This window comes from Brassica rapa, chromosome A04 (genome assembly GCF_000309985.2).
Source record: "Brassica rapa cultivar Chiifu-401-42 chromosome A04, CAAS_Brap_v3.01, whole genome shotgun sequence".
In the NCBI taxonomy this organism is placed as follows: Eukaryota; Viridiplantae; Streptophyta; class Magnoliopsida; order Brassicales; family Brassicaceae; genus Brassica; species Brassica rapa.
Genome location: NC_024798.2, coordinates 14,717,395 through 14,743,928, shown reverse-complemented (window position 1 = coordinate 14,743,928; position 26,534 = coordinate 14,717,395). Strand labels below are relative to the sequence as shown.

Sequence of the window (26,534 nt, the reverse complement as noted above, 5' to 3'; positions counted from 1 at the left end):
ATAAAATTCGATGAAAATTGAAACATACTAGCAAACCCACCAAAATAATTAAAAATTAACACTTCCAAATACCAAAAAACTTGCTATTTCTAGAACTTAAAAATACCAAAAATTATAAAATTACTTTAATTAAACATATTATCTGCGCGTAGCACGGACCCCGGCTCTAGTTGAGTTAATAACGTCAAAAAATCAGTTACATATTCTTCATTTCCTTTCCAAAATTGGTCAGATTGGCAAATTAACCCATGAATTAATGTATATTTTTCTGAACAACAATGTATTATTAATGTATATAATATGTTGTTTTTCTCCGTAAGATCCAACAAACAAAATTATGCATCTTGGAGAGACCTAATATTTTGGCTGATTAATTATTTTCCCGGTCATTTTTCATCGACTTTGCCTCCAATTTTATTTGTGGCGTTTCTTCAACTCCTCGAGCTCTTCCTCAATCGCCATCTCTCTCTCTCTCTGAACAAACTGAATCTGTAAGTACTCTTCCTCCCCTCTTGCTTCGATTTACTCGACTAAAAAAAGAAACCCCCCTTTGTATAATTCAACTTCTCCATTTCCCACTCTCGCAAAATTAGGGTTTTCGAGTTTCATCCATCGCTTGACATAATACTAATCTCTCCCGGGGGTTTGCTCCAATTCCAACAGGTGGGAGTAGCTGCTGGTGACCTTATCGCTATGTATATTAAGCTGGTGCGCTTATTCTCTTCCTCTCTAAGTTCACTTGAATTTGCTCTTCGTCACTAACTAATTTCTTCTCGGGTGTTTCGGATTTGGGTTCGCGAAGGTTATAATCGAAGGATTCAAGAGTTACAAAGAGCAAGTCGCTACTGAGATTTTCAGCCCCAAAGTTAATTGCGTTGGTATAATTCACGGATCTCTCCGATTCAAATTTGATTCTCTTGTTCAATTTTTCGTCAAATTATTATGTGTGTTCGTTTTTTGTTTAGTGGATGCAATTAGATAGGCTTAAAACCTTCGTTGAAGTATTATAAAATTGTTGCTGAAACTGATTATTATTATTTTTTAATTGCAGTTGGGGCAAATGGTTCTGGGAAAAGCAACTTCTTCCATGGTAATATTCTTCACCCTATTCTTCATCCTTTTTGAACACTTTTTTTTGTATTTTTTTTTCTTCAAACGGCTATTCTATTACTCAAGCTTGAATTGGTAAAAAATTGGCTCCGTTGCCGGGTAAAAAATATCTATAGTTTTCAGTTATCAGTGACATATTATTGGTTTTATATGCAGCAATTCGTTTCGTGTTGAGTGACATCTTCCAGAATCTGCGGAATGAAGATAGGCACGCACTACTCCATGTATGCTCTCTTGTTTGCTGCTGGCTTCGAAGTTGCTCTGTTTGAGTGCATCTCATGCTATCCTGATAATTTTTCTAACTCTGGGCCTTTTGTTGTTGGGCAGGAAGGTGCTGGTCATCAGGTTGGGTCTGCCTTCGTGGAGATTGTGTTTGATAACTCCGACAACCGTATCCCGGTAATAACTCCTTTCCCCTACTACTTGTGACCGGCAATTTTCTGCTAATAATATGTCAGCTCAAGGCTAGAGAACTCTGTTACTAACTAAGCTTGTGTATAGCATGTTATCGGTTCATTTTATGTGGTCTCGTCATTCACTTAAATTGAAGTCCCATTTAGGTTTTTGTAAAACTGTCATCCTTTTGTTGGCTATTTATAGGGTGTGTTTTTCTTAAGTCATAACTGATCTCTTGTTATGATTTATATATATTATGAAATTTTGTTGTATCAAAACGTACTTGGGTATATCAGCACATCCTCTTTGCCCTGAATGCAGAGTTGGTTCAAGAATGGTACATTTGATTTGTTTTCTGATCTGTGGTTTATGTTTTTCCACTAGGTTGATAAGGAAGAAATTCGCTTGCGCCGAACAATTGGCCTGAAGAAGGATGAGTATTTCCTGGACGGGAAACACATTACGTGCGTACTTGCTTTTTAAGTTTTCACTCTCTTTCCCATTCCCCTATTTAGTGGATGGGAGAAAACTTATATGACAAAACTTGCAGAAAAAATGAAGTTATGAATTTACTGGAGAGTGCTGGATTTTCTCGTTCTAATCCGTACTATGTTGTTCAACAAGGAAAGGTAAGCTCCCATGTTGTTTGATTTGAGAAGATTATGTGGGCTGCCAAACTTCTATAGCTTAAATGTGCTTTGTTGGTGCGTTTGTAGATAGCCTCATTGACACTGATGAAAGACCCAGAACGGCTGGATCTGCTAAAAGAGATTGGTGGTACCCGTGTTTATGAGGAGAGGCGCCGTGAGAGCTTAAAGATCATGCAGGATACAGGCAAGTTATCAGTCGGCAGTAGTAGTGGAAACTCTTTAATTTCAACCAAAATCTAATACATGACTTGTCTTCCAGGGAATAAACGAAAGCAGATAATCCAAGTTGTGCAATACTTGGATGAGAGACTAAGGGAATTGGACGAAGAGAAAGAAGAACTTAGAAAATACCAACAACTTGATAAGCAGAGAAAATCACTGGAATACACCATTTACGACAAAGAGCTTCACGATACCAGGGAAAAACTGGAACAGGTCAGCTAATAACATAGGGATATGTATGTTTTCAGCTGATAACTATTGCTGGTCTTTCTGTTGCGCGTGCTACTATAATTTTAGTGACTTGTTGTACTCTTCCAGACTCCAAGCTTCTATGCTCTTCAGTGAGCAAGTTTCGTATGATTATTTACTACTTCACTCATCACTAGGCTTTACCATTTCAACATCTGGGCATTTTAATTCGTGATCCAGGTAGAAGTTGCAAGAACTAAGGCATCTGAAGAGTCTACAAAAATGTATGATAGAGTTGAGAAGGCCCAGGACGAGTCCAGAAGCTTAGATGAGTCGCTGAAAGGACTGACAAAGGAGCTTCAGACATTGAACAAGGAGAAAGAAACTGTTGAAGCACGAAGAACTGAAGCTATAAAGAAGAAGACAAAACTGGAGCTTGATGAGAATGACTTTAAGGAACGGATTGCCGGAAATATCCAGTCTAAGGTACTCACTCACATTTGTAGTTAAACTTTGGGAGTAAACTGTACATCAGTATGCATTTAAAGTTGTTTTTTATATATTTATGGATAATGTCCGCTAATGAAATACGATGCCTTTCAGAATGATGCCCTTGAGCAACTTAGTTTGGTGGAAAGAGAAATGCAGGATTCTTTGAAGGAACTAGAGGCGATTAATCCTTTGTATGAAAGTCAAGTTGACAAGGAGAAGCAGACGACAAAAAGGTAGGTCTATATTATGTCAATGCCAAGCGGAAATTATCTTTGTCCCTACTTAAAATGGGTGGATTGTATATTGGTACTGAGTTAAAATTGGGTAAAGCTTAGGTGTGACTTGTGAGATACTGTGAGTTGAATATGGTGATGCAGATTAGAAATATTTTTTTTCCCTTTTATATATAATGAATCCTCTTACATGGACAACTACTGTTTATGGTTTTTTCTTACAGAATCATGGAGCTGGAGAAAAAGCTTAGTATTCTTTATCAGAAACAAGGCCGTTCAACTCAGTTTTCAAATAAGGCTGCACGAGACAAATGGCTCCGCAAGGAGATTGAGGATCTTAAGCGTGTTTTAGACTTAAATTTGAATCAAGTGAGTTTACTTTATTACATATAAAAAATGAATCATACTATAATTAATATGATTACAGCCTTTTTACGTTTAAAGATGGAAAATTTGCCATATCTTCTATATATCCATGACATTTGGATCTCTATAATCTTTGTACATGGCATCAGTTTCATACGATTGGTGATGTTACATGTTTTTTCTTTTGTAGGAGCAAAAACTTCAGGATGAAATTTTTCGCCTCAATGCTGATTTGTCAGAGCGTGATGGACACATCAAGAAATGTGAAGTTGAAATTGGTGAACTGGAATCTCACATTTCTAAGTCCCATGAACAATTTAATATTAAAAAGAGGGAGAGAGATGAAGAACAGAGAAAAAGAAAGTAAGTATTGCTGTCTTTTCCATACCTGTAAGTACAGAAGGCAATTTTTTGGTAATATAACATAAGATTTGTTAACACAGGGAAAAATGGGGAGAAGAAAGTGAACTATCTTCTGAACTTGAGAAGTTGAAAACGGAACTTGAAAGGGCAAAGAAAAACCTTGATCATGCCACTCCAGGAGTGAGTGATCGTGCTATTTTTTTGCTATGTATTGCTTTGATGCATGCTCCTTCACCGTATTTAATATTCAAAGTAGTTGATGCATTAGATCCATCCAAGCTCCTTCAGTAATGTGTTAACTTTATATTACTTCTGGTATATAGTAAGTTGCCATTTTCAGTTTTCGTTTCTGGTGACTCAGCTGATTCATTGTCTCAGGATGTTAGGCGAGGGCTGAGCTCTATTAAACGGATTTGCTCTGAGTATAAGATCAATGGAGTTTTTGGCCCACTTGTTGAGTTGGTTGATTGCGAGGAAAAGTTTTTCACTGCAGTTGAAGTCACTGCGGGAAACAGGTATGCAGGAAACTTCCTAATATTTACCTCACAGCTAGAATGTTTACACTGTTCACTTTTGAGCTTTACTTCTTAGTTCTTACCTTATGACGCATTCATTTGTTTCATCTGTTGTTCTCTACAAGCAGCTTATTTCACGTGGTAGTGGAGAACGATGATATTTCAACCCAGATAATTAAACACCTGAATTCTCGAAAGGGTGGACGGGTAACCTTCATACCTCTGAATCGAGTAAAGGCGCCTCACGTAAATTATCCACAAAGTACTGATGCAATACCACTACTGAGAAGATTGAAGTTCGATTCTAGATTTGCACCAGCATTGGGCCAGGTACCACCTTTGAGCTGAATTATGTGCCTTTCTGCTCTCTGATGGCCCACTTATATATTATTTGCACCTTCGATGGAACAATTTGACTTTTGCTTTTTTTTTTCCATGGGTAATCTCATTATATCTTTACGTGTCTTATGTAGGTTTTTGGTAGAACAGTAGTATGTCGTGACCTGAATGTGGCAACAAGAGTTGCTAAGAACGATGGCTTAGATTGCATAACTCTGGAAGGTTGGAACTGAAAATGCATTTTTATATATTATACTTCCCATTTGACATGTATGTTGTACCTGAACGTTCTGGTGGCCCATGACAGGTGACCAGGTTAGCAGAAAGGGTGGCATGACTGGTGGATTTTATGACCACAGGCGGTCAAAATTGAGATTCATGAATACCATAATACAAAATACAAAGTCGATAAATACGAAGGAGAAGGTGTTGGAGGATGTTAGAAGACAGCTACAAGATATCCTTTCCGTAACTTACTTTGGTTTACTTTGATTGCATTTTCGCTCTCTGATGTACTATATCGTATTGCTCATTGATTTGTGTTGTGTGTTTCTTCTTTTCATTTTCTATGCCAACAGTTCTTCATTCAAAGCATTTTACTTAACTTGTCTCACTGATAGATCAGCAGATCACACAGCTTGTTACTGAGCAGCAGAGGCTTGAAGCAGACTGGACGCATAGCAAACTACAAGTGGAGCAACTGAAGCAAGAGATAGCTAACGCGAATAGGCAGAAACAGGCTATACGTAAAGCCCTTGAAAATAAGGTTTCGTTCTTTAATACATTCCTTTCTTTTATTAGCTTTTTAGCGGTCTTCAGTGCTAAATATATATTTCTTATGCTATGCATACTAAATTTCTTCACTTGTTTTCAGGAGAAATCACTAGATGATATTAGAACACAAATTGAGCAACTAAGGTCTAGCATGGCCATGAAGGAAGCTGAAATGGGAACAGAACTTGTGGATCATCTAACGCCAGAGGAAAGGGAGCAATTGTCACGACTAAACCCCGAAATTAAGGATCTTAAGGAGAAACTCATTGCATATAAGACAGATCGCATTGAGGTAAGAAAATAGTTTGAACGTTTGCTTTCTCTTTTGAGTTAATTTATACAGTCTGATTCATGGATGTTTCATTATAAATAGAGGGAGACAAGGAAAGCAGAGTTGGAGACTAACTTATCTACCAACTTAAAGAGGAGAATAAATGAGTTACAGGCTACAATAGCTTCCATCGAGGATGATAGTTTGCCTAGTTCAGCTGGCTTAAAAACACAAGAACTCGATGATGCAAAATTGTTGGTTGAAGAGATCACAAACGAGCTCGAAAGTGAGCCCCAAACTCTCTGATATACGTAGCTATTTGCTTGAATTGTTTTGAGCTGTCTTTTACTATTTGGACTTGTAGACTCACACTACCATTTAATGGTTTTAGGTCTCTGTCGAAGCATTGATGAGAAGACTAAGCAGGTCAAGAAATATAAAGATGAGAAAGCGAAGTTAAAGGTAATAATGTTTTCTGTAAATTAAGAGTATATCACGTTTCCTATAGGTATCTGACAAAGTTTCTTGTTCTCTCAGGCATTGCAAGATGACTGTGATATGACAGTGCAAGATGCAAATAAAAAGTTGGAGGAACTGTTCAGCCTTCGCAACACACTCCTCGCTAAGCAAGAAGAGTATACGAAGAAAATTAGAGGATTGGGTCCATTGTCATCTGACGCTTTTGATACGTATGTTTGCATCCAGTCAAGCCTATTTTTCCCTTTGTTTTTCTCCTACGAGCTCTGACATATGTTTAAGCTATCATATATTATAGGTACAAACGCAAAAATATCAAGGAGCTGCAGAAGATGCTACACCGATGCACTGAACAACTGCAACAATTCAGCCATGTAAACAAGAAAGCGCTTGATCAATATGTTAATTTCACAGAACAACGAGAAGAACTTCAGAAACGGCAAGCAGAGCTTGATGCAGGAGATGAGGTAAATAATGGGAGATTTCATTACTCATTATACGTAGAAAGTAGAGCTTGGCTAAAACACATTTGATGATATTGCAGAAAATTAAAGAACTGATAACAGTTCTGGATCAGAGGAAAGATGAATCTATAGAACGTACTTTCAAAGGGGTTGCACGCAACTTCCGGGAAGTATTCTCCAAGCTTGTGCAAGGTGGGCATGGTCACCTTGTCATGACGAAGAAAAAGGCACGTTTCTGCTTTCCTTGATAACACTTTTTCATCTCCATCTTTTGTTTACTTTAATCTCTTTTTAGTTTTCCAATGTGAAATGGTTAACTAAAATTCATAGTATCATTGAACGAGATAAATTTAGTGTAATCAACAAGCTAGGTGCAGTCTAGTGAACCTTAAGTGTGGAAGTATTTGCCTGGTATATCATTGTTGTGTGAACCTTAAACCTTTCTTTTGGCTCCAGACAAAACTACCATTATCTTAATTGTTGTCCTGTTGTTTCTTCTGTCATACGTTTGTGTGATCTTATAACTAATCAATTATGTGGACATGAACTCTTTGGGTGCATATACAGGACCACGATCATGATGATGAAGATGATGACGATGATGGAGGTCGCCAGGCTGATGCAGAGGGAAGGGTTGAGAAATACCTTGGCGTAAAAGTGAAGGTACAGAAAGAACGGTGCATACATATATCCGTTTATCTAGTTTTCAGGCTGATCTCATTTTGGCATTTTTGTTTTGTAGGTGTCGTTTACTGGTCAAGGAGAGACACAGTCAATGAAACAATTGTCGGGAGGCCAAAAGACCGTCGTTGCTCTCGCATTAATCTTTGCCATCCAGAGATGCGATCCTGCACCATTCTATCTTTTTGATGAGATTGATGCCGCACTCGATCCTCAGTATCGAACTGCTGTGGGCAGTATCCTTTTTCCATCTAATTTCTTACTGCAAACTTTCGTGCTCCCCTCAGTAGCATTATGATTTTCTTAACCTAACAATTTTATCAGACATGATTCGTGGTTTAGCTGATGACAGTGTAAGCACGCAGTTCATTACCACAACTTTCCGTCCCGAGCTTGTGAAGGTTGCGGATAAGATATATGGAGTGTTTCATAAGAACAGAGTGAGTATTGTGCAAGTTATTTCAAAGGATCAGGCGTTGGACTTCATCGAGAAAGATCAGTCCCATGATACTTGATCATCATCACTCACTCAGGTTCATTAACTCTTTCTTCTCAGTACTAATCTGTTTGCAAAAGCTAAATAACTGATAACTGTTTTTTTTTTTTATTGTGGCAGGGAAGTTGGTGCGTTTGCATGTCTTGAGAGAGCTTGTGTCGCACTTGTTTAAAATGGATTTAACATGTTATCAAGGTTTGCTTTTAGGATTATAATATCTCTAATGTGCAGTTCAGGTTTGTATAATTATCTCCAAGTACACCTGAGAAATAACGGTTTCTTTTTAATCTCACGTGTCGACTCTCTGCTTACTTTCTAGAGTTTGATGGATTAATGGTAATATCTAATTAGTTTATTGGTTTTGAAAGTTTGCTGCTTTGGGTTTTGCTTTTCTCTAGTGAACTTTGGACTAGAAGCTTCAATTTGATGCACAACAATTTCTTTTCGCCCTTTTCGGTTGACAGTGCAGCCTCAATTAAGGGGCCTTTCAATTAATCCAAAAACCGATTCTAGTGCATTCGAATAAAATTATTTAAAAGTCATGAAACCACTATTTCAATTTATATATGAATTAGTATTAATTTTATCAAGGAAATAGAAGCATTGGGACGGTGTGTAAGGGAATAGCCAAAATGAAAGATGAAATGAAAATGTTTTTGTTAACTATACATGGAGTTAGAAAATGATATCTTTTAACTCACCTCTTTTTGCCAGCCTGTTCATTTTCTAAAAAAGCAAGAGTTCATACATCTTTGACAATTTATTTAGACATGATTCGTTGTTTAGCTGACGATCAGGACATCAGTTCATTACGACAACTCTCCGTCCCGACAATGTAAAAGTTTCAGATAACATATATGGGGTATTTGGTAAGAGAGCGAGTGTTGATGTTGTGGATGTTATTTCAAAGGATCAGTCGTTACACTTTATGATCAGTCCCATGCTACCTAATCTGATTCATCAGATTAACTGATATTTTTCTCAGTACTAATCACTTTCTTAGACTTTTACCCATACAAAGAAAGGAAAACAATTTCATTGATGTACACATCCACAACCCAAAGAGTTACTAAACCAAACATACAACCATCGAGCAATTATTAAACCAACACACAACAACCCAACGAACATTACAGTAAAACTGTCATTATTGTTCTTGACAGGGGCTTTCTTAGCCACTAATTAATGTTAACTGAAAAAACCGACCGAACCGAGTGGTAACCATCTGACCATTCTAAAGATCCATGATGATAACGCTTTGATGCACTCTTCTCCCCATAGAACCAAACCTTATATGAAACCTTGTCCACGTTTTCTCCAAACACAAGTCTCTTTGGTGCAACCTTAACCACCAATCCTTCTGGAGCTTCGATATGGGCAACGTACGTCACATTCCTCTCCGGTCCTACATTTGTGACACTTCTTTCGATCATTTTACGTTGGCCGCGACGCAGGTTTCCGATGGAGATGGACGGGTAGTTGATGTTTGAGATAAGATCTTTAGAGGTCTTTTTGGGGCAGCTGAATTTAGTTGCTTTGTTGAGTGTTTTGCTAATGGTCTTTTGAGAGTAGCCGAAGTAGCAGAGGTATTGGAGATAATCTTGTGTGGTTGTCTCAAAGACAAGTCCCGGATTGATTGCACGCTGAGGACTGATCTCTCCTGCACCCGTTTCGTGAGGTGTTGATGTGAGGCCGGACGTGTTTGTCACTGGTCTTCTCATGTTGTCATATGTTATTGCTACATCAAGCCAAGTATAACATGAGATAAATTAAATCATCTAATCAGGTCGTCTAAAAATTATTCAAATTTTATTACATATTCAAAATTTTCTTATAAAGAAAATAGTTTTGGAAATTAAAAGACCATACATGGAAGCAAAAGAAGAAGATGCAATACCTGTGGTCATAAGGGCGGATTTGATCATGGAAGGCGTCCAAGAAGGGCGTTGAGCCTTGACGAAAGCGGCGGCTCCACTTACGTGAGGGCAGGACATGGACGTTCCTGACGCTAACCCAAACTTTGGTGTGGATGGTTTAGCGGTTTTAGGCGGAGGCAATGCCGCCAAAATCAAAACACCAGGTGCCATTACATCAGGCTGGAAAAAACACACACACACATGAGCAGTGATTTTTTATGATATTTATAAACGTCTACAATGATGAATCCTCAACTAATTTTTTTCATTTAAAATTCAATTTCTTGAATCTGCCAATATAACAAATTCTCAACCTACTAAATCAGTTTATCATTTCTAATATTAAGAGGAAGAAAAGGTTGGTATCGAATATTAAACCTTGAGAATGTTCTCTGTTAGAGAGGCAGGACCTCTAGATGAGAAGAATGCAACAACGGGTGCAGGTTTAGTGGGTTTGACCTCAACGGTTGGGACAATTGTAACTGTTGGACTCTTGGTGTGAAGCATGTATTTTAGAATCTTGTACCCATCAGTCATATCAACTTCTGAGAAAGGAAAGTGACCAAAATCGGAAGCACGAATCTTCTCTTTCTGGTTTACCAGAATCAGACCTCTAGCTCCAGCATCCTCTACCACCACCTTTATAATTTGCTTTGTTGTAACTGCATCTCTTGGCATCACACAAACAATAACTTTCCCGGATACTTTCTTGGGGTCCAAGGATCCCGGAAGACATGTCCTTCATTTTTTCACACATAAACGCAGATATAAATAAATCTGCAATTTTCACATTATTTTATATTATAAGATTGTGTTGTATATATAGAAAACCTTGCATCTTCGACAGGTTTAGATGCAGCAGCAGCATTTCTTGCATACACAAGAGAGTATGCCTTAGGTCTTGTGGAATTCGAGAAATGAATCCCTGCTCCCTACAAAACCCTCAAAGAGTAATGAATTAATTATCTACCCTTTGATTGACGATTGTTATTGCAAAACCATCTATCATGGTATCACGATCCATGCTAAATTGATTAGAGTAAATTGTTGATATTAAAGTGAAACTATCTTCAAAGTTGAGTAGAAAATGCATCATCTCGAAGACACACATAAGGACTCATGCATCATCTTAAGGGCATGTAAAAGAACTCCTACATGCAATATATGAAACAAAATTGACTAATCAATCCATTACCCAATCTTAGCTAGTTACCTCAGATGCACAAGTCATCTAACTCTTATTACATGGACCTCTACCTGGAAAGCACAATCCTAGTTGCTTAACCCAAAAACCTTAATAGAAAAATAAACTTTTTTAATCAGAACGCATTGGTCCAAGTGGTAAAAGGGTTCCGGCTAGCACTACCGCCACATGGATTCGATACTATTTACAATACTTGGTTTGCGGCAAATAGATGAAACCACTTTAGTTAGCAAAAAAAAAACTTTCTTGCTCTATATGAATCTTTGTAACTCATACTTATATATAATGAATGAAGCAAGCATGCAAGCTTACTCGTATAACTTTGCCGCTTCCCAAGATAACGGAGGACTGAAAATCTCTGTCAATGTTGGAAGCAGCCACCGTGAACAACCACGGTGCAACGTTGGTGACGGTGGAGGCAATTGGGCCGTCGTTACCCGCAGAAGCAATGACCATAATGCCCTTGAGCTCTGCATGGAAGGCTCCGATGGCAATTGGGTCGGACAGGTAATCTGATTTGAAAGCAGCATTCAAGCCGATGGAGATAGAGATGATGTCAACGCCGTCATGCACTGCGTCGTCCATAGCCTTCAACATGGCGGAGCCAGGGCAACCGTCGGCGGTGCAGGTCTTGTACGCGGCTATCCTACAGCCTGGTTGGCCTCCCTTGGCCGTCCCACGCGCAAGGCCTCGGTCACTGGCTTCGACCACGTGCGCTCCTGCCGCCGTTGAGGCCGTATGGGTCCCATGACCGTTGGAGTCTCTTGCTGATGTAGCTCCGGTTGATTTGTAATATCTTGCTCCGATCAGCTTTCTGCACTATCCGACAAAGTTTTCTTTAAAAATTTCTCATTCACACAATTCCTTTTTCTTCATTGTAATAATAGTAATAAATTGCTTCGTTGGCAAAGAAATAAAATAAATAAATTGCTTCAGTTTCATTACACATTAAATGCATTTTCCTTAAATCATAACCTTTGTATGTGCCAAATAATGCAAATAGATTATAATAATACTTTAAGATTTTGTTATCTGTAACTATCATTATATTTACTTTCAGTGTATATATATTAATTCATTGTTCTATAAGACTATAATCTTCATCTATACTATATTAAAAGGGATATATAATCAACAGGGAGAGTGTCCACGTCCTCAATTTAAATCAGCCAATAAGAATTATTCTTTTTGCCACGTATGCTATTTTAGCCCAAAACATGGAAACCAACTTCGATTGTGATTCATCTTCCTCGATTCCAACTGTTTTTTTTTCTTCAAGTTTTCATTCTTCAACGCCTCCTACGGTCCTACCTAATTAGGGTGTGGAAGAGCCGTCTATTCTCTTCATCTCTTCGTCTCTTTTTTTTTTTTGCTCAAACATCTCTTTGTCTCTATCTCTTCCTCTCTGTCTCTCTCTCTATGTCTCTCTTCCAATGATGAATCCACAAGGCCATCCCGAACCTGATTCCGAACCTCCTCCGACGATACCTTGAGTCGATGGGTGTTGAGATGAGGAATGGTGAAGAAACTAAATGTGTTTTTCCCTTGACGAGTCTCCTTTGCGGTTTGGTGGGTTGATTGAAAAGTTAAGGTCTTTTGATCCTGTTTTGTGTTCTAATTCTCTGTAGTTAAGGCTTTTTACTGAGAAAATCTTTTGGGTGATGCAGATCTTTGATAGTTTTCAGAGAAGTATCAATTTTTATTGAATTGCCTTTGTTGGTTTGTGAGGTTTGTTCCTCTGTTTCGCCGCCGCAGAAGGAGAGGTTTATCCGAGGAATAGGAAAGTTTGATCTGCGGCAACGAGATGGAAGAAGCTTGGTTTCGTCTGTGTTATCTCTCTCAAACTAGATTTGATTTTGAAATGGCTTGAGGAGATGAGAAAAGAGGACGAGGAGAGGAAGGTTTATATAGAAGGAAGGACGAAGGGTGAGAGAAAAGAAGTAACTTCGAAATTGTCATTCACCCTCCAAAAACGACTACGTCAATTATGGCAGTTGAGCCGCTCATTTTCTCTTTAATTATCAATAGGGTGACACAAAGGGATCAGCAAAAGGTGGGGATGCAAATTCAAAGAAAGAGGTCAATCAAGCCAAAATGGCCAGGTACAGACACCTGGTCTTTCCTATACTCGAGTTCCTTCAAGAGCATCAACTTTACCCTGATGAGCAGATCCTCAAGTTCAAGATCGAGCTTCTGAACAAGACCAACATGGTTGATTACGCCATGGACATCCACAAGAGTCTCCACCACACAGAAGACGCTCCCCAAGGTATAATAATCTCTGTGAAAGTTTGCCTCTTTCGTCTTTGTTGGTTGATTGGTTGATCATGAATGTTTCTGGTGATAGATATGGAGGAAGCGGCTGCATTGCTCGTGACGTTCCTTTTGAACCCTAATGCTGTCCAGGAGCTAAGAGGTGATAAGAAATACAATCTCCAGATGCTGAAAGAACGGTACCAGGTTGTGATTTTGTGTTGTTTCGTTTGTGTTTAGTATGAGGAACTCAGTTTTGATGTATAATATTTTTTTATCAGATTGGTCCAGACCAGATTGAGGCGTTGAATCAGTACGCCAAGTTTCAGTTTGAATGTGGGAATTATTCAGGTGCTGCTGATTATCTTTCCAGTACAGGACTCTTTGCTCTAACCTTGAGAGAAGTATGAGTGCCTTGTGGGGGAAGCTAGCATCTGAGATATTGATGCAGAACTGGGACATTGCGCTTGAAGAGCTCAACCGTCTCAAGGATATTATTGACTCAAAAGTCTGCTTCTTCTAGCTTTTCCAGCCTTTTGAGAGATCCCTGTTGATGTGATTTTATAGATACTAATTGGCAAAGATTTTGTTTCAGCTGCTGTTGGGTTGCAGAAGTCACGATTCTGGTGTGAGCCGCTTGGTGAGTTTTGGTTGCTTGTGTTGTTGTTTTCCTTTCTCTGATGTTCGTAGGAGAGATGCATCATTCTTCATGATGATTCTTTCTCTCTCTACAAAAGCTCATCTTTTCTACTTACCATTCAGTTCCCAGATGCTCGAGGAGACACTATATGTAAAGAACTCACACAGACACCGCAATCTCATTAAGTATCTAAAAGACTATATTGACTTCATTTCCACAAAATATCCTTTTTGGAATCGAACTTCTGGAGCTGATCATTTCCTTGCCGCCTGCCATGACTGGGTAACGTCTCCTCCTTGACATGAGAATGTTTTTAGACATTTCTGATATATCTATTGAGTTATGTAGATGCAATCTTTGAGACCATTTTCTGAAACCGTAATGTCTTTTTGTTAAATTACTCTATGTAAGTTGTAAATATGTGAGTTTTTGAGAACAAATTAGTATATGGTCTTTTGTGACATTTTATCTATGCGAGGTTATAAAGGTTGGATCACTGAGATCATTGTCTGATACATGTATGTCTTGTGACATTATGCTATGGAGTTGTAATTAAGCTTTGGGATCATTTTTATGAAGGTTGGATCATTGAGATCATTTTTCTGAGATCTATGTGAAGTTATGAAGGTTGGATCATTGAGATCATTTTTCTGACGAATGCATGTCGTTTGTAACATTTTGGTGGCATTGTAAATATTGTGAGATTTGAGATCATTTTTTTAGAATATTATATGGTGTTTTGTGACATTTCGTCTATGTGAGGTTATAACGGTTGGATCATTTAGATCATTTACTAATAAATGTATGTCGTTTTGTTACATTTTCAGGCTCCATCGGAGACACGGAAGCATTTTTCCAAGACTATAAGGGCGTTGTGTAACTCGGATGTTAAAGAAGGCTTTGTCTTTGGAAAGGACACATCTCTACCGGAGACATACGTTAGATATCCCAAGAAACCACTAAGTAACATCGGTGGCAAGTCTGCGTCCAAAAGGCCAACAGTAGCTTTCTTTGCTGGTCAACCCGATCACGGGTACGTTAGGCCAATACTACTCTCTTACTGGGGTGAACAACAAAGATCCTGACCTGAAAATTTTCTGGAAGCTTCTGAGGTCTAAAGGAAACAAGAACTATCTTCAGTTCATGAAGACGAGCAAATACTATTTTCTATGGTTGTGTTCCAGTAATCATATCTGATAACTTTGTGCCACCTTTCTTCGAGGTTTTGAAGTGGGAGTCGTTTGCGGTTTTTGTGTTGGAGAAAGATATACCCAACTTGAAGAAGATTTTGATGTCTATATCGGAACGTAGGTATAAGCAATTGCAGATGAGAGTGAAGAGAGTACAGAAGCATTTTTTTGTGGCATGTGAAGCCTGAGAAGTATGATATGTTTCACGTGATTCTTCATTCTGTTTGGTTTAACCGAGTTTTCCAAATTTCGGTTTAGAAGTTCTTTATCAAACAAACAATTCATTTATACATTTTTTCACAGGATAAATCCAATAGGAGTTTTAAATAAAAAAAAATTAGTGATACATTATATTGTTTACTACATTCACGAGCCAAGCAGAGTCGCATGTGAACTGAAACTGCCATGATCAGAAAACCAATCTCAGTCTCTGTACGTAATATTTCTAGAGTTATCTTCCTAAAGCCTATCTTCTTTTTATGAATTCATGGTAATTCATGATCAGATGGTGGTGTTTGACGTGACTGGAGACATTTTTCTTTATCATATGTTTTGTCTGTCTCTTAACATAAACCTTATCATTTCAACTTTCAGTGTTTTTAACTTTTCACCAAACATATACATAGAAATGTATTTTCTATATCTGTAGACAACGCAGCATGGAACAAAGGAGTCGACGGAACTAGGATAAGAAGTTTTTTTTTTAGAACAACTAGGATAAGAAGTTTAGGATAAATATTAAATAATTTACATGGGTTAAAACTTTAGATTACCTAATTGATATTTTAAAATTCACGCACATTTAGGTTGTATTAGGAAAAATTCATTTCCAAAAAATTAATTTAAATGAATTTAGTTTCATTTTAAGAAGATGTATGGTTTACTCAAAATTATCACTTGCATCATTAACATTTAAATTAAATTATACGGGCTCAAAAAAAATTTATCATACAAAAGAAATTGCATTTCAATTTTACTGAAATTAGCATTTCCCCCTTTTAAAAATATTTGAATTTTTAACATGCGGTAAATATTCCCTACGAATTAGAACACAATAAAAAAAACTTAATCAACTGCAACAAAATTACACTGTGCAAAAATTACAGCTTTCTTTTGTAAAAATAACATCCCTTATATATTAATTGAGAAACTTTATAACTTCTTTTTGTAGCCACATGTCATCATTATGATGATTCTTAAAATCACAAGATAAATATATTGGTTCATCTAATTATTAATAAATTTTTTATTAAACTAACCATAAATTCATTATTAATGTTCTTTATTATTTCCTTAACTAGAACTTATGAAATTGCCTAATGTGGCTAAAGTATATATGACAATTAATGATTTTGAATAATAAAGATTTGATAAAAAATACTTTATCGTCTATCTTATTTGTTTAATTTTGAACTATTAAAATAAATTAAACAACCACATTAACCATATAATAAAAAATAAATTTTCTGTATATGTTATATTTTAAATTTTTAAAAACGAATATAAATTATTAAAACTGTAAAAAATCTAACATTCAAATTTTATGATCCATGGTTTAAATTTTTTTTATAAACAAATACAAATTAATGATTACAAAATTATAATATATAGAAGTCTGCTGAAAGAGCGAGTTAAGTTTTGCTGCACGTGCAGCTGCTGAGCTTTCAAGCAAAGAAAGGATGAGGATGACGATGCAGAGTTTCACAAAGTCGCCGAACTCATCCTCTTATGATAATATAAGAAATGAACCTTCACATAGACATAGTAGATCAAATGTGCAAAGCGGAGGTTTTGTTAAAGAAGAAATGCCAAGAAGCAGTTGCAGGGAAGAAGAAGATCAATCTACTACCAGGGCAGAGCTTTCTAAGAAAAATGTTGATGAACAATCATAACATGCTTCATGGAAGAAAGGTCATTCTCGAGATAACTCAATGGATATGAGGCAGAATGATTCCTTTGCTAAAATAGGCAGAGCAAAGCAGCAGCCAATTAAAGATGATGTCAACGATAGCTGTTCAAAAGATGTTCAGCTCAAGAAACAGTCAAGCTTGGCTTCATCGCGTTCACACACAAGCTATGTTTCTGATGACAATAACGTCATCTTTGAGGATAAACGATTCCAGAGCACTATTGAAGATACAGAGAGAAATAGTCATGGTCCTGATGTTGCTCCAGTCATGGTCACGGCTGACAAAAATATATTATCAGTTTTTGTTTTATGCTGCCTTAGTATCTCAGTTAATATTTTAAAAATTAAAAGTAAGTCTATAAATATAAAGGTTACATTATTTATGGATTGGGTTTGAATTTATGAACCTTTAAAAATATTTTATAAATGATTTTTTACATTTTTAAATGATTTATAATGTCAGTTTTATTTTTTTCAGAAATTTAAAGTATTTATGAAAATAGTTATATCTTAAAGATAAATTTAAATAATGATATCAAATTTGGGGTAAAAGCTAAAATTAAAATTCTCTCAGAAATCATAACATACATTTGTTTCTCCAAAAATTCTAAAAAAGGATGTTCTTTTCTGATTGCAGCTTCTAATGTTTTTTCCTTCCATATATTTAAATTTATATTTTCAAAAGAAATTTTGGTTCATACACTATTATGCGTTGTAATTAATTAGAAAAAAGTTTATCCATATATAATTGTATTTCAATTTACAGAAGTCCAAAGCCACATAAGACTTATTTACTATAATGTTATCAAAATTCTATTAGAACAAATTTACAAAAACAACATTTATACACTCTAAGAAGAGTTTTTTTTTTGTTTACCCTAGAGCCTGTCATATCATATTTTTTTTTTAGAAAAAGCAAAATAACAAAAATTTGCTAAGTTATATTTTGTTTTTTAAATAAAATAAAAAGTAAAAATTTTTTTAAAAAAATAGTACAAGCTGCAAAAAATGAGTTTTTTTAAAACATTATTAACGCTGTCAGTAAAATTACACTAAACCCTAAAATCTAACCATTAAACCCTAAACCTTTGGGTAAATCATAAATTCTAAATAGTAAAAACTAAACAATAAATCCTAAACACTAAATTCTAAACGCCGTCAGCAAAACTCTAAAACTTAGCCCTAAACCCTAGGGTTTAGGATTTACCCTATAGTTTAGGGTTTACCCAAGGATTTAGAGTTTACCCAAGGATTTAGGATTTACCCAAGGATTTAGAGATTACCCAAAAGTTTAGGATTTACCTAAAAATTTAAGGTTTAGTTTTTAGGGTTTAATGTTTAGGATTTAAGGTTTATTGTTTTGATGACGGCGTTAACAATGTTAGAAAAGGTTTGTACTATTTTTTATTTATTTTTACTTAAAAAAATATATGATATAATTTGGCAAATTCTATTATTTTGTTTCTTTTTTTTCAACTACTGAATATGAGCTTGCAGACTTTTATTGGTTGGTGAATAAATAATATTTCTAAGAAATATCAAAGTACGGATCAATAATTTTTTTATAATTAAATTATTGGTCACTAATAATATTATTTTTACGTCACTTCTAATTAATATTAATATTATTTTATAATTTAATATTTTTACTATTTAATAATGCATAGATAAATTTTAAACAGTTCCAGTTCTAAAACAGTTATCAATCATCAATTTTATAAAATTTACGTAAAACAATAATAATAAATGCAGGTGCATTATTGAACAAATTTGTTTGTTCTGAGCCTCGAGAGGATCCGACTAGCGCCTAATGACCGTCAGGTTACTCTTTTTCATTTCATATCATTGAAACTTATTTGAGATTAATATAAATAAAATTTTAAAACGATAAATAAAATTTTAAAACTAAATTTCCTCATTTATACAAAATATTTACCATGAAAGTAAAAATAGTAAGTTGCAATTGATTAAATAAAAAAAATTAATCTAAAATTAAGATAATAATTTACATGTGAAAAAATATGAAAAAAAAATTAAAAGTATATTATCCGCGCGTAGCGCGGAAAAACGATCTAGTTATATCTAAAAGGAAGTAAAAACAAACCAGAAATTATTACATAAAATATTTTTTTATTAGAGAGGAAAAGTTTTATGACAGTTTCTGGAAGAGACCTGTTACAGCTGGATTTGTTGAAGTCAGGACCTTCCATGCAAATACCTTTCCACTTTGAAGGTATTTCTCCGAACCCTTTATCACTGAAACTTGGAGACTCTGGCCATATACCTGTATATATTTTATGAATTTAGCCATATGCGATTATTAGGACCGTTTCACAGTTTATTTACTTTTAATTTTCTTTTTAATTCAGATATAAAATTTGGGATTTCCGATAGACACAATTGAAAAAGAAGATTTTTTTCAATTTCTTATGCTAATTATGAATACAAACTGCACTAGAGCACAAATTGAAATTCTTAGTAAACAAAAATTCTAATGCTGTTCAATTAGTATAAAACTAGATTGGAATTGGATTTGAACGTTTTTAATTAGATCATGCTTAACTTCTAGAATCTATTTCTTGTGAGTCTCTATTTAGAAGCGTAAGTGATGTTCTATTTTTTTTTCCGTGACCTTCCGTTTCGAAAACAAAAATTTAATATTTTAAAAATGTATTCAAAATATTTTATTTATAATTAGCTACTATTGAAATGAGAGTTCTAATTTTTTTTAAGAAAATACTTGTATTCCGAAGTTCTTCTTATTAATCATTGAATCGAAATAGCATATATAGAACGTCCAAATAGTTTGATTATTTTGTTGTGGATCGTTTCTCTTTTAGACGTTTATTATTTCTAGTAGTATGTATATTGAGTTTACACATAGTTTGAGACCGTATATTTATTAGGACAAAACGTTTTTAACATAGTGTTCTCACCGGTATCCACAACGCCAATGATGATATCAGATGAGCCATGAAAACTGTTATAAATTGGAAATGAAGAAGATTCTCCAGAAAGTGAATCCAAAAAATCCCACGACCGAGTTGTGTGAAGTTGAAGCATCGGGTCTTCGAACACCGACACTACCTCATCGTGTCCTGCAATATCACACAGATCTCACCACCTTTTATTATAATAAATATATATCATCACCCTTTTAACCTAACCGATCTATCATTACAAGTTTATAACTTTCTTTATGTTTAAAGCCACTGATAAATCTAAAGGCGAAGGCCAGTATAAACCATGCAAAAACAGCACATATACTATTATAATAACACACTAACAAAGACTCATTTACGTTTCTTAGACTAATTGAACAAAGCAAGGACTTATGACGTTTCTTAGATAAAGACTGTTCAATTAGTTGTAAAACTTTCTTAACCAATGATACAATATTTAGTTAATATAATTTTAACCGATGATACAATATTTAGTTTATAAAGTAAGGAGTACCAGAAAGTGCTGCAGCTTCTTCTTCTGTAAGCATAGCGGAGAAGCCTCTGAAGGCATGCTTGTAATGATGTACTCCTTTTCTCCTCTCACTCTCTTCTCTGCACAATCATCATTACCTCATTACATCTAAATCGATATTTATTACAATATAAAAAATTGTTGGTGATATTTCAGTTTTTGGTTTCAGACTTTTTGTCAGTAGTTTCCAAAATCTTCTGTCATTCAATCATTGGTATTTCACTTAGTTATGATTGGGGAAAATTTGGTCTTTGGATTCAAACCCTTGAATTTCAAGCCATAGGAGCCTTAACCAATATAACTACTACCATAGACAAAACGCCCCCTCAAGTCAAAACTCTAATATATACTCCACGTCCAAGTAGAAAATGAAGATATATATATATAAGCAACCTTGGAAGAAGAGTGTCCAACATTTGGAGATAATAAGCTTCACTGTTATGCACATCAGCTTCAATGGGGTTGCCCATGTACACTACATAATGCTACAAAAGAAGTTTCACATGTATGTTATGGGATTACAGATCAAAATTAATAATGTTTCAAATACAAATTTATCACCAAAAAGCTCAATTCAAAAATATACAACGATTAAGAGGACTTAGTTTTAAAGTAAGAGCCAGTTTACCTTGGGAGTTTGGAGTGAGGAAATGGAGATGAAGATGAGAGATGTGAACAGGATCACAATAAGAGAAAATGAAGAAGAAAGATACGTCGTGAACATGTTGGGACCGAAGATGTCTTCGTTTTGGTATGAATGTATATGTCTATATATATATACACAGTATAGCTTGGTAGCTTGGTAGCTTGGTTTGCCTACTCAACTTTGTCGTAATAGCCCCTTATTCAAAATAAAATAAAATTTGTCGTAATATTTAGAGATATCATTTACTTTATACTGAATTCTTCTAGACATAAATATTAAGTAACAACCATGCGTTGATTACTAATATAGCAATATTTATTTTTAATATACCAATACTAGTTATATATACACATATAACTGTATATCGAGTGCGATGTACAGGCAATTTAATTTAATTTAATCACATAGTTTTTATTCGATTCTTCTTAAATACTTGCAAAGGTAAAATTTATATGCACGTTTCGAAAATAATTTTAGTTTTCTGAAATACTAGCTTCTATTACTGTCTAATTTTGAAGAGTTCTGGACTAAAACTGTAACACCTCTATAATAAGTTTTTTAGGCACGTTCTTTCCATCTGTGGGTCTAATCTGTGTAATGGCCAGTACATTAGTTTCGGGAGCTTATAAAAACTTGTTTATTAGCTATACAATAATTACATGATCTTTTTCAGTGTTTTAGCTTCACCCACATAATGTTGCCAAAAAAAAACCTTCACCCACATAATACAGTAAATGACTTCTACTCATTTTTTACTATTCGAACTTAACCATGAATCTTGAAGTTATTTAATCTATGAGCGCGTGAACAAAATGATAAATATACTTTAATAATATAGAAAACCAAATCGATTTTTATAAGTTTCTCCACATACGCCATATGTTGTTTGTCATCAACATAAATAGACTCAGCCACATACACCACATTATATATTAGAAATTAGAATTTTACAAAATCTAAATTAAGGTCTAAGCTGTGCTTAAATATCTCTCAAATGGAATTGATGAACTAGAAATGAAGAATTTGTAAAAAAAAAATCACTTTTGTTATTTTTAGACTTTATTTGATGTGAAAATAATATTTTAAAATTTCATCTTAATTTTATTTATTTTTGTGGGTAATAATATGAATATCAATGTTAAAATGCAGTTGGGTATAAAACGTATTATCGGTTATAATATATATGAATATAAAATATTATTTAAATATATTTAGTTAAAATGATAAAAAAATGTTTAACATTCTGTAAGTATTTAAAACATGTGTTGAAGTGGTACTCTTTCAATCTTTGATTGTTGTGTGCCACAATAAAAAAGAGAAACATTTTTCTTTTATTAGTATATAAATATTTAAATTTGAAAACTAACAAATTTTTTTTTTTTGAACACAAACTTCTTTCTTAACTTTAACTTGCTTGCCTTAAAGGGAATTATCCATCCTCTTTGATTAAAAAGATAAACTACAATTGTAAAGGTATAGACTTATACGTTGTTTAAAATCAAATCTATAAACTAAATAAAAAGCTGCATCAGTATCTATATCTGTTAAGAACAGTTCTTTAAAGAGAGTGCCGATGTAATTTACAATTGTAAAGGTATAGACTTATACGTTGTTTGAAAAATTCTGATAAACTGGAATAATGTTTTCTGTTTTTACAACTCTCAAATGAGAAGAGAAAAAGACACAACATTTAGTTACGAACCAAAAAAGATTTTTTCGTTGGTAGACTAGGAATGATGCATGCTTACGGCCAGATTAGTTCCCCTAAGACCAAGTACAAGGGTTGCTTACGAGATCCCTTCTCAGATAGTGAATGTACTCGAACCGAAAATCTTTGACACTGAGTTGCTCATCTTGTAACCATAAAAGAGTCGAGAGTTGAGGAAGAGATAATTTGTTTCTACATCAAACTAAAAATTGACATAGTTTTAGAGAGAACACGATAAAAATGTACTATTTATTATATTTTATATGATCCATGCAACTTTTAGTATGATTATTGTGAAGTTAATACTCAATTTATAAATTAAGAATGATGATTTTTATCCAAAAGCTTTCAGACCTAAAGAGTAATCACCACAAAACTCGTAGAATCCATGCTTTCTTACCACTTAAGACATTCTGAATGATTATATTTTATATGATCCATGGTATGATTATTGTGAAGTTAATACTCAATTTATAAATTAAGAATGATGATTTTTATTCAAAAGCTTTCCAGACCTAAAGACTAATCACCACAAAACCCGTAGAATCCATGTTTTCTTACCACTTAAAACATTCTAAATGACTGTACTTGAACCCAGATGACGGCACTCACAGCTGTGAACCTTTACTAAAAGAGATGTAGGATCCAATTAATTAAAAATGATGTTGTTATAGATATATTGATAGTTTTCATTCTTTATCTAATATTCATTATTAAAATATATATTGTGAAGAGTACTATATAATATATATATATATATATATACAAACACACATATGTGTGATGTAGTTATTAAATGATGTTTTTATTGTGTTTCATAATCAATATATAAAGAATTAAGTATTATATGTAAATAGACATAAAAATCTTTCACAAGAAATCAAGAATAACTACCACATGAAAAAACATATTTTACGGTTCGAATCTCGTAAGGTTATTATTTAAACTACCACATAAAAAGAGATTAATCTAATTTTTTTGTCCAACTGGTCTCGTGTAAGGATTCGAAAGAAATATAAAAGAATTCTCAAATGAAAAATTAAAAGAAGAAAAATTAATTCTATTAATTAATAAATGTTATTTAAAAAAATATTTTAATTATTATACTATTGTTCATGCAACAAACACTAAAAGAAGTATTTATGAATTTTCCCTTTTATTTATCTGTTTTGATTTTTCCTTTTTTGGGTGAAATTTTCTGTTTTTATTTGTTTGGTAATTTCTGTCAAAAACTGGAAGATGATATATTAAAAATAACTTTTCAGAAAAAAAAACTAACGCATGAAGGAAACAAAATGAGCTTGTTACTGACTAGTTATTTCCATTCAGTTGTTAAATCATATGATATGGCCATTATTTTATTTGAACTCTATAACACACGTGATCAATAACTGAAATACATAACCAATAACTAGTGGAAATCAGATGCTAGAGAAAGTAAATGTGTTTAAAAATTAATTAGTGCACAACATTCCAAAGAAGATAATTTGTTTATTTTCTAAATCCAAAGAAAATAATTGCACCACTATTAAAAGTTTTATTTCAAGCTGATGAGCTGGTTTATGCTCTACACTCAAATTACTTTAGTTCATGGAGGCCATGCAGATACTTTGTCTTTTTGTAAATTAAAGATTATACTAGCTAGTATTATACTAAGATCGCAATGCAAAGCAAAATCAAAGAGATAATATGCTAAAGGTCATCCATGATATTTTAAATGGAAACATATTAATATATAACAAAAGTCAGCAATTACATGCATTACGAGACAACGAGGAGCGGCCTTTTCTTTATCCTTTCTCTTTATCTTTTAGTTCATTATTAGAAAAGTAATCTAATTAGGGAATCTTATCACTCTACTAAGATTCTTTAGATGATATATATTCAACCTTCGTAATTTTATATACCAAAGTACAGATAAAAGAAGTCACATTATTTTCCATTCAACAACAAAAAAAACAACTTTAGTCGTGCAGCCTAAAAATCAAAATCGTTAAATAACTTTGTGTTGAAAGTGGAATTTTTACAGAGTATATTATAATTTACTAAAATATACGAATTTTTTAATTTTGTTACAAAACGTGGGTTACTTTCTTTCAGAAAAAGAAGAAAAGATGATTACTTTCTTTAAAATTTTATTTATTTCACATATGTAACACGTATATATTATATTTCTAAGATATGAGTCATATGACATAGTCATTCAATCAATTACTTCTATATAATATATTTTTTCTTAATCCGGACGCAGTCCATTTCAACTAGCCAAATAAACAAGAATGACGCGAATAAAGACTTGGGAAAACAAGTTAAAAGTCAGAACCCATCCAAAATCCCATGTACAATCCCTGAGATTAGTGTTACTAGTTGATATCGCTACTAAGGGCATTAGAATGTGATAACACTATTTCCATTCAAATAGTTTCCAATTCGTGAGAGTAAAATCACATTAAGTTTCAAAAACGAAGGCACCAAGTGAAATGATCTAAGTTAGGGAGGGGGTGCATTGGTCCTAGTAAAGTACTTGTATACAAATATTTAATGTAATTATTAGAGTATCTCCAATCCAGCCTCAAATTTTAAAAACTATTTTATTTTTTATTTTTTTGGTCTTTATACTTATTTTATTTTACAAATACATATATTAAACTTAATTTAGAATAACTTAATTACACCAAATTAAATAAAGGATAAATATTGCATAACATTAAAATAAATTTCACACAGTATAAAATATAATAAATAAAGCTCACAAAATAAAAATACATTAAACAGACTTAACACAAATTAAAGAAAATTACATAAATACTTAAATATTACATATTTTATAAATGATATCAAAATACCATAATTTACGGTTAACCGTACCTGAATCTCCAAAATAATCAAAATATGGTTGACAGTTATTTAGATGAAGTGAAGGTTGTTGCTGCTCTTGAGTTCTTCTTTTGCACGAGTCTCGCTTTTTCCAAATCACATATATTCATGTGTATCATCATTGGTATTGTCTAAATTCGTAAGTAATATCATATTATCTCGTTCTCGTTCTTTTAGGGCTAATTTTTAGCCTGATTTTGGAGACGTAATTTCTGCAACTTGTAATTCTTACTCTTAATTGATGAACATATCTGATTTCAACAATTTCTAGTTTCTAATCTACAAATTAAAAAAAAAAAACTCATTTATCACTTCGAAATGCTTTGATTGAGCACATATGAGAGCATTACAAAATAGTGCTCGAGTAATTTGGTACTTTATATGTAAGTTTCTAAAACTTGTGTGTTGTTTATTATATATGTAATTTATATTATATTTTATTATATAATATTATAATATTGTATGTTGTATAATATATTAAATGTATGGATTATAAGTATTTGTGAAATTTTATCATTATTAGTATCTTTGTTAATGTCAAGAAGTATAAAGCAAATGAATAAATTTTTAAGGATTTTTTCTGATGATTTATGGTTTAAGCAATCAATCATCAATTTTTCATTTTGAGGTTTTATTCTTAAAATAAGATTTTGGTAGTTTATGAAAGTTTTTAGTCTAT

The 26,534-nt window shown here is 33.8% G+C and overlaps 3 protein-coding genes across 10 annotated transcripts; 2 read left to right on the top strand and 1 right to left on the bottom strand.

Annotated features, from left to right (window-relative positions):
• Positions 1–281: 281 nt before the first annotated feature.
• LOC103864758 (structural maintenance of chromosomes protein 3) lies at positions 282–8,398 on the top strand. 2 transcript variants are annotated; one of them, XM_033289930.1, is made up of 30 exons: positions 282–491; positions 664–708; positions 803–878; positions 1,052–1,090; positions 1,267–1,334; positions 1,438–1,509; positions 1,891–1,970; positions 2,057–2,135; positions 2,223–2,340; positions 2,416–2,591; positions 2,808–3,053; positions 3,171–3,292; positions 3,517–3,661; positions 3,849–4,021; positions 4,102–4,201; positions 4,400–4,536; positions 4,665–4,866; positions 5,010–5,097; positions 5,183–5,332; positions 5,490–5,641; positions 5,750–5,941; positions 6,023–6,206; positions 6,312–6,382; positions 6,458–6,609; positions 6,696–6,864; positions 6,942–7,088; positions 7,429–7,524; positions 7,604–7,778; positions 7,867–8,075; positions 8,159–8,398. In XM_033289930.1, the coding sequence occupies exons 2-29, from the start codon at positions 694–696 to the stop codon at positions 8,055–8,057; spliced, it is 3,615 nt and encodes a 1,204-aa protein (XP_033145821.1). In that variant the 5' UTR covers positions 282–491; positions 664–693; the 3' UTR covers positions 8,058–8,075; positions 8,159–8,398. The 2 variants fall into 2 exon arrangements, with proteins under 2 accessions (XP_033145821.1, XP_033145820.1); XM_033289929.1 differs by having other exon boundaries at positions 346–491; positions 594–708.
• A 654-nt stretch (positions 8,399–9,052) lies between these two features.
• LOC103864757 (CO(2)-response secreted protease) lies at positions 9,053–26,435 on the bottom strand. Its single transcript, XM_009142521.3, has 10 exons — positions 21,253–26,435; positions 21,018–21,109; positions 20,607–20,704; positions 20,087–20,248; positions 19,323–19,434; positions 11,471–11,972; positions 10,786–10,886; positions 10,333–10,693; positions 9,936–10,134; positions 9,053–9,776 (listed from the first exon to the last, which is right to left on the bottom strand). The coding sequence occupies exons 1-10, from the start codon at positions 21,346–21,348 to the stop codon at positions 9,217–9,219; spliced, it is 2,283 nt and encodes a 760-aa protein (XP_009140769.1). The 5' UTR covers positions 21,349–26,435; the 3' UTR covers positions 9,053–9,216.
• On the top strand, positions 12,262–15,606 carry LOC117125647 (eukaryotic translation initiation factor 3 subunit E). 7 transcript variants are annotated; one of them, XM_018658637.2, is made up of 8 exons: positions 12,262–12,743; positions 12,826–13,098; positions 13,187–13,427; positions 13,506–13,618; positions 13,693–13,919; positions 14,007–14,051; positions 14,174–14,333; positions 14,879–15,606. In XM_018658637.2, the coding sequence occupies exons 2-5, from the start codon at positions 13,033–13,035 to the stop codon at positions 13,819–13,821; spliced, it is 549 nt and encodes a 182-aa protein (XP_018514153.2). In that variant the 5' UTR covers positions 12,262–12,743; positions 12,826–13,032; the 3' UTR covers positions 13,822–13,919; positions 14,007–14,051; positions 14,174–14,333; positions 14,879–15,606. The 7 variants fall into 7 exon arrangements, 4 of the variants coding, with proteins under 4 accessions (XP_018514153.2, XP_033145829.1, XP_033145830.1 ...); XM_018658638.2 differs by having other exon boundaries at positions 12,263–12,727; XR_001958410.2 differs by having other exon boundaries at positions 12,276–13,084; positions 13,187–13,260; positions 13,328–13,427.
• Positions 26,436–26,534: the final 99 nt, after the last annotated feature.

What these genes read in the sequence shown, in the direction of transcription:
- LOC103864758 (XM_033289930.1), top strand. An exon ending in TAGACTTAAATTTGAATCAA is followed by an intron (nt 3,662 to 3,848) that starts GTGAGTTTACTT and finishes TTTCTTTTGTAG; the next exon opens with GAGCAAAAACTTCAGGATGA. An exon ending in TGTTAGAAGACAGCTACAAG is followed by an intron (nt 5,333 to 5,489) that starts ATATCCTTTCCG and finishes AACTTGTCTCAC; the next exon opens with TGATAGATCAGCAGATCACA.
- LOC117125647 (XM_018658637.2), top strand. Translation starts at nt 13,033, where the DNA reads ATGAGAAAAGAGGACGAGGAGAGGAAGGTTTATATAGAAGGAAGGACG. An exon ending in CACAGAAGACGCTCCCCAAG is followed by an intron (nt 13,428 to 13,505) that starts GTATAATAATCT and finishes TTCTGGTGATAG; the next exon opens with ATATGGAGGAAGCGGCTGCA. An exon ending in TGCTGAAAGAACGGTACCAG is followed by an intron (nt 13,619 to 13,692) that starts GTTGTGATTTTG and finishes TTTTTTTATCAG; the next exon opens with ATTGGTCCAGACCAGATTGA.
- LOC103864757 (XM_009142521.3), bottom strand. Translation starts at nt 21,348, where the DNA reads ATGTTCACGACGTATCTTTCTTCTTCATTTTCTCTTATTGTGATCCTG. An exon ending in AGAAGCTGCAGCACTTTCTG is followed by an intron (nt 20,249 to 20,606) that starts GTACTCCTTACT and finishes GTGATATTGCAG; the next exon opens with GACACGATGAGGTAGTGTCG. An exon ending in AAACCTGTCGAAGATGCAAG is followed by an intron (nt 10,694 to 10,785) that starts GTTTTCTATATA and finishes GAAAAAATGAAG; the next exon opens with GACATGTCTTCCGGGATCCT.